This window comes from Acomys minous (assembly GCF_964271855.1).
Source record: "Acomys minous genome assembly, chromosome: 2".
NCBI classification, from domain to species: domain Eukaryota; kingdom Metazoa; phylum Chordata; class Mammalia; order Rodentia; family Muridae; genus Acomys; species Acomys minous.
The window spans coordinates 138,657,374-138,669,135 of NC_140484.1; the positions used below are offsets into that span (position 1 = coordinate 138,657,374).

At 47.6% G+C, this 11,762-nt stretch overlaps 1 protein-coding gene across 1 annotated transcript; it reads left to right on the forward strand.

The window, feature by feature from the left end:
- The first annotated feature begins 2,079 nt into the window (after positions 1 to 2,079).
- Positions 2,080 to 11,237, forward strand: EIF3F (eukaryotic translation initiation factor 3 subunit F). The gene is made up of 8 exons (XM_084772167.1): positions 2,080 to 2,494; positions 7,305 to 7,375; positions 7,599 to 7,678; positions 7,952 to 8,089; positions 9,755 to 9,846; positions 10,253 to 10,389; positions 10,471 to 10,584; positions 11,010 to 11,237. Exons 1-8 carry the CDS (start codon positions 2,116 to 2,118, stop codon positions 11,085 to 11,087), a joined length of 1,089 nt encoding a protein of 362 aa, XP_084628293.1. The 5' UTR covers positions 2,080 to 2,115; the 3' UTR covers positions 11,088 to 11,237.
- The last annotated feature ends 525 nt before the right edge of the window (positions 11,238 to 11,762 follow it).

An 11,762-nucleotide genomic window follows, 5' to 3' on the forward strand; every position in this document is an offset into this window, starting at 1 on the left:
CACACACACACACACACACACACACACACACACACACACATACACGCCTGTGCATATACCATACACACAAAAATTCTTTTGAAAAAAAAAAAAGAATGAAGGGCAGTGGTGGCACACGCCTTTAATCTCGGCACTCAGGAGGCAGAAGCAGGCAGATCTGTGAGTTTGAGGCCAGCCTCATCTACAGAGCAAGTTTCAGGACAGCCAAGGATACACAGAGAAATCCTGTCTTGAAAATAAAAGAGAGAAAGGAAAGAAAAAAAAAGAGGGGCTGGAGAGATGGCTCAGCGGTTAAGAGCATAGTCTGTTCTTCCAGAGGTCCTGAGTTCAATTCCCAGTAACCACATGGTGGCTCATGACCATCTGTAATGAGATCTGGTGCCCTCTTCTGGCGGGCAGGCACACATGCAGACAGAACATTGTATACATAGTAAATAAATAAATCTTTTTTAAAAAAAGAAAGAAAAAAAGAAAGAAAGGAAGGAAGGAAGGAAGGAAGGAAGGAAGAAAGAAAGGGCTTCCTGCACTACTTAATCTGAGAAGGATCGTGGGTTTCCTCCGGCCTTCTGAATCAAACAGAAATGTTGGAGCCTGCTGGCTTTCAGAATTGAGCCAATGCCTTCAGTACTCCTGAATCTCCAGCCTGCTAGCCACAGATTAAAAAAAAAAAAGGCTCATTTTAAAATGTCTCATCTTTTATAATCACAATGCCTTTTCTAAAATGTATTTCAATTGTGTATGCCTGTGTCTGAGGGGGTATGTACATGTGGGGGGGGCAGAAAAGAGCATGGGCTCCCCTGGAACCAGAGTGCAGGTAGCTGTGAGCCACCCACCAACCACCCCCTTCCCCTTGCTGGACCCGACTCAGACCCTCTGCAGTAACAGTACTGTCTCTTGGCTGGGGAGCCATCTTTCCACTGCCCCAGATTTTTTATAACATAGGAGTCTTAATAATAGGTCCCTGACCCTGCTTGGCGATCTATCCTTTCTTTTGATCTTGACATCTAGCCACCAAATAATTTCCTTAAATACACTAGGCTTGCTCTCACTCACTTAAGTCCTCCACACTAACAGCTCACTCCACCAGAAGGGATTTCCCTCCAAAGCCCCAAACAAAAGCTGGCTGCCTAAAGTCTTTAAGTTTCCACCCCAACTTGATTGTGACCTGTCTTGACCTTTCACAACTCCTAATGCCCCCATAACCTTCACTGATCATTTCTTTCTCTTAGCACAATCAAATAATAATTATTACTGTGTGTCATAGCACTTTCTTACATAGTGCAGGGTTTACCTAGTACTTTTCTTTCCACAGTAGAAAGCAAACCTTCGCTGTTTAGCTCAGGTATATACCCAAGCACCTAAAAGAGTTCCTGGTACATACAAAACGTTTAAATTGTTGAATGAATATGCCTCCCTGGTGATACTTTATGAAGCCATCACAAATAAGGCACTGTTGGCCAAGAATGGTGCCTCTTGCCTATAATCCTAGCATTCAGGAAGCAGAGGCAAGGAGGTCAAGTTGAGTTCAAAGCCAACCTGCGGTGCTTAGCGATCTCCAGAGACTCCAAAAAATGAATTAATTATCTCAGCACTCGGGAGGCAGAGACAGGAGGATCACTGCGAGTTTAAGGCTAGCCTGGTCTACAAAGCGAGTCTAGGACAGCCAAGGCTACACAGAGAAACCCTATCTCGAAAAAACAAAAACAAAACAAAACAAAATTTAATTAATTAATTAATTAATTTAAAGGATGAAACAATGAAACCCCTTTAAGTAACTTTGACATTTAATATCCAATTTAAGTCTAAAAAAGAATTGCAACCTTTACACTACTCTGTGCCGCCATCTAGTGGTAACTATGTAGATTGCTAGTTGTCCCCACCGCCCCCCGCCCCCAGATGGTCCCAAAATTACTAGGAACTACTTTGACCCGCTGCACGCTGAGTGTGCATCGAACAGAAATTAAAGCGCACACAATCTCGCTAAACAACCAGCCGGAAATGTCAGTGTCCAATAGCCGTCAAGAGCCGATTCACGTGGTACTAATTTAGCCAATCAAATTCCTAAGACTTCCCAACGCCTGTCCTTCGGTTCTAGGCTCCCTCTTTCTCGGCAAGATGGCGTCCCCTGCCGTACCGGCGAATGTCCCTCCTGCCTCCGCAGCCGCAGCCCCGGCGCCGGCCGTCATCGCGACCCCGGCTTCAGCCCCGACAGCAGCGCCCACGACATCTCCGGCGCCGGCTGCGACTCCCGCTGCTGCCCCGGCGCCCGTCTCGTCTGACCCTGCGGTAAGCACGCCGGCGGCTCCGGGCCAGTCCCCGGCCTCCGCGCCAGCCCCTGCGCAGACGCCGGCGCCATCGCAGCCCGGGCCCGCCCTCCCAGGGCCTTTCCCCGGCGGCCGCGTGGTCAGGCTGCACCCTGTCATTTTGGCTTCCATCGTGGACAGCTACGAGCGACGCAACGAGGGAGCCGCCCGAGTGATCGGAACCCTGCTGGGTGAGTGCTGGGAAGATGTTTCCTTCCAGTTTCTCTCCCTCCTGTTGGGTTGTTTCCTCTCCTGCCGTCGCCATTGAACTCTTTGCCGTTTCCTATTTTTGCACCTCCTTGCCGTGGCTTGCCTTCCCAAGCGACTTGAATCCTGCCGAATTACTGTTAGGTTGAGCGACAGAAATGTGCAAGAAGTAGATATGAGCTATTGAGTATATTTTAATATTCCCAACAGCTAAGTACGGACGGTGCATGCTGCCAAAAAGTGAGTTCTAGTGCCAGCAAGACGTTCAGAACCCTTGGCCCCTTTAAATTCAGTGCCCACATTTTCCCTCTTATCCACTGACTAGCCACCATCACTCCCCAACACACAGAAAAATACCCACGTAAAGGAGAAAGGATATGTCAACAGCTTCCCCCAGTTCAACAAATAAACCAGGTTTATCCAAAACGCATTCTGGATCTATGTCTCGCTTTCCTGAATTTTTCAGACAGACGTCTGCCCCAAGGTCTTCCCTCATACCCGTTTGTAGTGAAATAAGTCTGTTTATGCTCAGGTCTAAGTTCCTGCTCCAACCCTACCCCATCCCCCGACCCCGCAACCGCGTGTTACAGACTTAGGGGAGTAAATAGTTTCTGTTAAAGTGGTCTGTAAAACTGAAAGGCACTAAAGACCACTGAATACATTTCTTTCTCTGGGGACTGCTGCTCCTATCAGACTCGTGCACACTCTGCGTTAGTGACAGCTTTTAAACAGGGCTGGGCCACTCGCGTTGTAGCCGTCATTCTTTCTTACTAGTTGTCCGTAGACCCTGGGAGATGATTCAGGTTTTGCACAGAGAACAGGCTATGTACCCTGAATCCAGCAGTGATTAGCTTTTGCCTTCTGACATGTCACCAAAGATCTAGTTCCTTCAGGGGCATCTTTGGCAGAAGTTTTTGTGACAATGAAGTCACCACAGAAAGCAACTACTGTCTGGCACCTAAGGTACACCTGTTGGTCACCATCTGCCACATAAGAGGCCTTTTTGTCTAGGACAGTGTAGCACTTTACTAACACTTAGAGTTGATACATTGTCTTTTCTCAAAGCACACTTGCATTTTCTTTGTCACAGTATCTTTTATGCTCTCCAGTTTAGTTCAGTTCTGTAACTGTAATCTCAACTTGGCCTCTCTTTTAACCTCTTACAGTGTTGTTGGCGGTCTATAACTGCCCTGTTTACTTCTCTAACAAATGATTTCTGCATCAGTGAATTGCCATCTGACAAACACCTTGAATGTGCTATCTAATTTCCAGTCTCTTGAGTTACCTAAGTAAAGGAATAAATGTCTACCCAAGGTTTATGTTTCACCCATTTATCACAGGAAGGGCAGCTGTAGTCTGTAGATTCTCAGACTGAATCCTAGTCAGTGTTCCCACTGTTAGAAAATAGCTGTTGAGGGCTGGAGAGATGGCTCAGCAGTTAAGAGCACTGACTGCTCTTCCAGAGGTCATGAGTTCAATTCCCAGCAACCACATGGTGGCTCACAACCATCCACAATGAGATCTGGTGCCCTCTTCTGGTGTGCAGGTGTACATGCAGACAGAATACTATATACATAATAAATAAATAAATATTAAAAAAAAAAGAAAATAGCTGTTGATAGAAAAACGAGTGAAGCAATATGTGTTTGGTAGGAACTGGGACTTTTAATTTGTAAAATTAAAAATTAAAAACTTGGGCTTTAATTTCTAAAAGATTTTGTTTGGTTAAATAAAATCAGTGACTTTCACGTACCATAAAATTGATAGGAACATAGAAATCAGTATTAGTCAGAGGAACCCTGCTGTAACCTTATAGTCCCGTAAATAACACTATAGATGTGATGACTGTTCTGCTAATGGGGTATCCCAGTGGAACATAGGGGTAACTATTTAGGAGGTTATGAAAGATTCACGGAAAAGACACAAAAGGACGTGTTAAGGGGAAACACATTTTTGAAGTGAAATAAGCCCTTAAATGGACAGAGTCCACATGTGATTCCAAAAGGAGCAAGACTTGAATTTAAATTTTATGTTTTTACTACAAGACTTTTTGAATAGTTTTCAGTGAATATGCTCATAGGTATAGTTCTTCGCAAGTACTACTAAACTTAGTGCCCATTGTCCCTTAAATAAAACCCTTAGCTATTCAAATTATAGAGCATAAAAATTATTAGAAATATGTTTTAAATATAATAATTGAAAATCCTGAGAATACTAACTTCTTATCCATGAATCTTAAAAAATATAACATGCCAGGAATTTGAAAACTGAGAAACTTATTTGCTTTCACTTTATTTGGTGGTTTGAAAATATATCACTGTTGAGAATTAAGCTTTTTTTTTAATTTAAAAATGAAACAAGCCGGGCAGTGCTGGAGTATGCCTTTAATCCCAGCACTCGGGAGGCAGAGGCAGGTGGGTCGCTGTGAGTTTGAGGCCAGCCTGGTATAAAAAGTGAGTCTAGGACAGCCAAGGCTACACAGAGAGACTCTGTCTCGAAAAACCAAAAATAAATAAATAAGTAAAAATGAAACAAGAAAAAAATTTAAAAGTAAGCTCTTGGCAAGTCCGCTGTGTGAAGAGGTCAGCATCCCCGGCCTATGGGAGGGGGCAGGAGGTGAAGCCCTCAGTGGTTCCAGGCCCCTGCCTCTGGGACAAGAGTCACTGGGAGCTGAGATAACTACCTCACCTCAGGAGGCTCTTGAGCTGTGTTCTTCCAAAGCTGAGACCAGGGAATAGAAAGTGTGGCCGCTTTGTGGAGAGCAGTAGACTTGAGCAGCGCCTGCGGGGCAGATGGACGGCATTCTAGTAAAGTGGAAGCACTTGAGAAGTAGGCTCAGAGGGGCAGGAGAGTGAGAGATGCAGGATGTGGCGTGATCAGAAGTGCAGCATCAGAGGGCAATTGTGGCGCATTTCTAGACCTTCAGTTGTGCATAGATGGAAAAAAGATACATAGTTTGAGTTGGGCTTGGTATATATTGCTTCGGAGATGCCATTGACTGTGGCAGTGGGTTTGTCAAGGAGAAAATTGAGTAAGCAAGACTGCCAACAGTGTTCACCAGCCTGACGATGGTTTAATTCCCAGAATCCACATAGTAGGTGAAAAGCAGCTTTGGCCAATTGTCCTCTGGTCTCTACAGGCAGGCCTTTGCACATGTACACGCACAATCAGTCAGTGTAAAGAAAGAGAAAACTTAACAATAAGTGTGATAAGGAAAATGATGAGATGTGGACGAGTATTTCCCAGCCTCTACAAGATAAGTAACTGAAATCCTAAGAGAAGGTTCATGAAGTCACCTCCCACAAGGATTGACAGCTGGGTTAAAAAAAAAAAGAAAATGTTGGAAATATTTTCAGCTTTGTGTGAAGTCTCTCAGCTACTCAACTCTGCCTTGAGAAGAAGAAGAGGAGGAGGAGAAGCAGCAGCCATAAATAATGCATAAGAGATTGCGCACATAAACATTTATTAGCTGAAATGTTTGTGGATTAGGACTTGACCTAGGAAAGGAACATAGAGCAAAAACTAGACCGCTAAGAGTCCTGGAAACCCGAAGTGCCAGAGGAGGAGCCAGCGGATTGGGAAGAGACTGGAGAGAGCTGGAAGAGGCTACTGTCATAGACTGTCTGGAGGCACTAAGAACACAGGCTCTGGAACGGAGGAAGCCATCACAGCAGTCAGTTGTTGACGAGTGGTCAGGAGAGAGAGTGTATACCTGTGTGTCTGTGCCCTAGCAGACAGCTCAAGCCACTAGCACATGTTACAGCGGGGTGGGATTGGCAGTGAAGTTGGGACCCGTGGCCCAGTGAGACCCAGGAACGAGCACAAGGTTATGTTTACACTGATGTCGAAGTAGAGTCACAGATAGAGAGGCTGGCCTAAAGGTCGCCTCCTGAAAGCTGCTTACAGTGACGCTAGGCTGCTCTGCTAGCAGTCTGTGTAGACATTAACGTCTTCAGCGAGCTGTGCTGGTGAACATTCAGGCCCAGCCTCCAGAGGGTGGTTCTCAGCCTGTGGGTCACAACCTCCAGAGGGTGGTCCTCAGCCTGTGGGTCACAACCTCCAGAGGGTGGTCCTCAGCCTGTGGGTCACAACCTCCAGAGGGTGGTCCTCAGCCTGTGGGTCACAACCCCTTTGGAGGTCTAAGGACCCTTTCACAAGGAGTAACCTAAGACCATGGTAAAACACAGATTTACGTTACTATTCATAACAATACTAAAATTACAGTTACAAAGTGGCAACAAAAATAATTTATGGTTGTGGGGGCAGGGTCTCCACAACCGGAGGAACTGTATTAAAGGGCTGCAGCATGGGGGGGCTGAGAACCGCCCCTCCAGAGAGTGAAGAGTGGCTCCTATGGGGCAGGGCTAGTAATGGGAAGTGACAGGAGAAGGAACCGTGTGAAGGAAAACTTAACCCTGCTTGGTAATAGAAGGGAGAATTGGGGTTACGCCACAGTTTCAGTCGCTGGAAATACTGGTCTGTTGATGCTGAGCTTGAGGCTTATGTGTTGGCTTCATGTTTGCTGACTCTGAGATCTGAGGAACAGCTTAGTTAGTAGAGCACTTGCCTGCCGTGCACGAAACCCTGAGTTCACTCCCCAGCCACAGAATCAGGTGTCGTGATGCACACCTGTAATCCTAGCACTCGGCTGGTGGAGACATGAGGCTTGGAGGTCTTGTTCATCTTTAGTTACATAGAACCTGCCTCAAAAAATGAGAAAGAAGGAAAATAGTCAGAGGCTGTGGGCTGTGGGATCCCAGGATTATGTAACACCTGGCTGTTCTCTCTTTACAGGAACTGTTGACAAGCACTCAGTGGAAGTCACCAACTGCTTTTCAGTGCCACACAATGAGTCAGAAGATGAAGTGAGTTGAGTGGCATTAAGCAGCCCCTGTGTGGCTCTTCATAGCCTCTCCCCTGCCGGCCTCCCTCGGGGCCCTGCTGTGCTGCGTGTAGCCAGAGCTGCAGCTGGAGCACTGCTTTCCTGTGCAGTCTGGCCTCTTCATCCGCTGGGGGTGGCCACTCTTCCTGCTCACTTCTGGTGCATGCTTCCAGCTTCCTAACTTCCTCCCCCGCCTTCCCTCTTAGGTGGCTGTTGACATGGAGTTTGCTAAGAATATGTATGAATTACACAAAAAAGTCTCCCCAAATGAGCTCATCCTAGGCTGGTAAGTTTGGGAGGGTGGGTGTGGATGCAAAGTCTACATCGAGGGCCAGGCTCGTTTGTCATCAGACTAGATCTTGTCTCTTCTCTTTCAGAGATAGAATGTTCAGAGCATGTGACCTATAAACTCAGTCTAGTGCTGATCCTATAAAGTCAAGAATATGTATTGTCAATTACTGCTATATAGGGGTATCAGAACCTCACAGACGCCCTCACCGTTATTATATTAGATATTGGCATCAGATGTTGTGCATCTGTAGTTGCTCATGTTTTCCAGGTATGCGACAGGCCATGACATCACAGAACATTCAGTGCTGATCCATGAGTACTACAGCCGGGAAGCCCCGAACCCCATTCACCTCACTGTGGACACAGGTCTCCAGAATGGGCGCATGAGCATCAAGGCCTACGTCAGGTGAGTCCGGGGCAGTAGGAGCGCTTAACAGGACCTGCTAGCCAGTCCTAGTGACGCACGCCTTTAATCCCAGCACTCACGGAGTAGGAGGCAGACAGAGCAATGTGAGTTCAAGAGGCCAGCCTGTTCTACAAAGCGAGTTAGCCAAGGCTACACAGAGAAACCCTGTCTCAAAAAAAAAAAAAAAAGATGATGTCCCATAGCTACCCAACTCAGGTCTGATTCTTCAGTTCATTTTCTCTTCAGGAACTTCATTCATTTTTTGAAAGCTGTTATTAGAGACCTTTCTGAAGCAAAGTCTGATCCCATAATTTACACTTACTGGTCCTACTTAGACTGAAGTACTTGTTGCTTGTAACCATTCCAAATGGTAGTGCCTTTAGTATATAAACAAACTGCCACGTTTTGTTTGTGTCGTCTTTCTAGAACAAACAGCCCTTACATGATATGTTTATCGTAGTCTTTCTGTGACCTGTCCATTGCTTTTCTCGATTACTGTTAGTTTTTCCGTTGTCTTAGTTTGCTTTCTGTTGCTGTGGTAAAACATTGACCGAAGCCAGACGTGGTGGCGCACACCTTTCATCCCAGCACTCGGGAGGCAGAAGCAGGTGAATCACTGTGAGTTCGAGGCCAGCCTGGTCTACAGAGTGAGTCCAGGACAGCCAAGGCTACACAGAGAAACCCTGTCTCGAAAAACCAAAAAAATCAAAAATACAAAAATAACACTGACCAAAACCAATTTGGGAAGGAAGGGGCTTATTTCACCCCGCAGGTCACCGTCCATCGTTGAGGGAAGTCAGGGTGGGAGCCCAAAGCAGAACCACGGAGGGATGGTGCTTGCTTCCTTGTTCCCCTGCCTTGCTCACACTGTTTCCTGACTCCACTCAGGACCACCTGCCCAAAGGTGGCACATCAACTGTCAGTCAAGAAAATGCCCTACAGACTTGCCAGCAGGCCAGTCTAGTGGAAGAATGGCGGATCTCCCCAGATGACCCTAGCTTATGTCAAGTTGACAAAAAATCCCAACCAGCACATCCATTATTCCTAGGACTTAGCACAGTATCATAAACTAGAGGGCGCTGGCCTTGTTTGGAATCAGCCTTTAAGCTGGGATTAAGTACACTTTTGGACAATAGCATTGTAGTGTTGACTGGTAGAACTTGCTGGTAGCTCCCGTGTTGTTTGTCAGGGCTTGCTGGGGAAGACTTGAGCAGCTGCGGAAGGAAGAGCTTATTACTAAACTGAGCTCTCTCCTTCACCCCTCTTAGTCTCTACAAACAGCCTCAAAGTCCGGGTAAAAATGCAGAGCTGAAATAGTAAAAGACAATTTAGGGAAGTTACTTCCAGCACCCAATCTAGTGGTTTGGGGCATGAACCAGTTTAGAGTTTCACTGATAAAGAAAGGCTCAGGCCCAGAAAAGGTCGCTGTGGTATGTTGTTTGCTTTCCTTGGAAATGGGTGACTGGGCAGCCAGGAACATCCAGAGTCCTGTTCTCATCACTGGCATTATGAGATAAGAGGCCAGGCCAAAGAGAAAAAGGAAAGTTTGCTCTCAAGCTATTTCCGGGGCAGTGGAAGGATGAACTTCTGTGACTGCTTCCCCAGCCGAGTCTACACAGGAAACCGCTCCAAGGGCATCTGCTTACCTTTTCTCCCCCTTCCCAGCACGTTAATGGGCGTCCCCGGGAGGACCATGGGAGTGATGTTCACACCTCTCACGGTGAAGTATGCCTACTACGACACCGAGCGCATCGGAGGTGAGTCGTCGTCCGTCCCCCCCCCCCCCCCCCCCCCCGTATACACTTAGAGACCTTGGGGGTCAAGGGAGGGAGCTGCTTCTCTGTGACAAACATGGAGGACTTGGGTGGCTTAAAGAACACTGACCTAAGATTTACGCCGAGTGGAAGTTGAGGGATTGTTCAGGGTAGGAAATCATCAGTGTCACAGGCCACATGGTCATCCATATGAGGTCAGAAGCAGTAGCTAGCATGCCAGGCAGGGAGCTGAGCTCTCCAAAGGAGGAAAAGTCCATGAGGGGTGAGCAGGAATTTTGGGGAGCTGACTGCGTCCAGAGGACATGAAAAGTGTTCATAGGTGGTTAGAGACCTTTTTCCTCTTGTCGTGACTAAGTTTTCTCTGTTGCCTCTTACTGCCTGCCCACAGTTGACCTCATCATGAAGACATGCTTTAGCCCCAACAGGGTGATTGGACTCTCAAGTGACTTACAGCAGGTGGGAGGGGCCTCAGCTCGCATCCAGGATGCTCTAAGCACCGTATTGCAGTATGCAGAGGATGTGCTGGTGAGAAGGGGGCGCCTCCCTGCAGGGTCTGCTGGTGACAGTACCTGACAGTGCCTCATTGAGTCTTTGTTTTGTGCTCAGTCTGGAAAAGTGTCAGCTGACAACACAGTAGGCCGCTTTTTGATGAGCCTGGTTAACCAAGTACCCAAGATAGTTCCTGATGACTTTGAGACCATGCTCAACAGCAACATCAATGTAAGTGCCGTGGCTGTACCTGGGAGTTAGGTAGCGGAACTGCGCTATGTGGTGCAGGTTGTAGGCAGTACAGTGTGTCCTCCCCTGACTGCCTGTCTGAAGCGCCACTGGTATTGCCGTGACTTGTTAGCTAGACGTGCTACAATTCAAGGTAACAAAGGTAGTTCCTAGTTTCTCCCTTCCTCGTTCACAGGACACACCACCTGTACCCCACAGGTCTCCACTACAGTCCCCTGTAAGCACCAGAGAGGACGGTCCATGCACATTCCCCTCCTGGCTTCCACCTTCAACCCCTGCTCTGACTGTCCCCACTGGCACTCCCCCGGGGCTCTTCATAGCTAGCATCCACAGGAGAGCTGGCCGGCACCCGCCTTTCTGTCACCGTCCCACCCAGCCCCTCACTCTGTTTATCCTTTGTCTTCCAGGATCTGCTGATGGTGACCTACCTGGCCAATCTCACCCAGTCACAGATTGCCCTCAACGAGAAACTCGTAAACCTGTGAACGAGCCCCAAGAGGCACTTGTGCTGGTCTTGGCTTCACCACAGGACTAGACAGAAGTGGAGGCACAGGAGTCTTTGTGGTCCTGAGTCACAGTGACTCAGTCAGCTGCTTGTGACTCCAAATAAACATAGTCTACCTTTTGTAACCGAACTTTATCTGATGTGAGTTTATGGTTGGCTGGAAGAAGGAAACGTGTTCTTGAGCTCACAGAAGCCAAGGGGTGGGCACTCTGGGGAGAAGCTGGCTGTGTGTTGGCATGACTCACCAGCAGTGGTTGCACCCCAGCCTAGGCCCACACCAGAGCGCCTTCTTGGCACAGTGATGCTTTTTTTCTTCTTACACCTAGGATGGTAGCCAATGGGATCTTCAGAATCGTTTTAGTTTTTTTCATTTTTTCCTCCATTGGCATCTTGCTGGGTGGCAGTTCGGGGAGTTGCCCTGCGCATGGTGTGGAAGGACCTGGAGATGTGCTAGTGAGCGGGAACGGGGAAGAGACTGTGGGACCCAGGAGTCCAGGGGGCAGGAAACCTCCACGGTGAGGAATGTCCACCTTCCAGACCCCTCCATCTGGAAAGGTGTCCTCATACAGACACGTGTGATATGCATGTGCCTAACCAAACCAAAAAGCCAAAGCATGATGAATTTAAAGCACAGCAGCGGCTGCCCCCTTAGAGG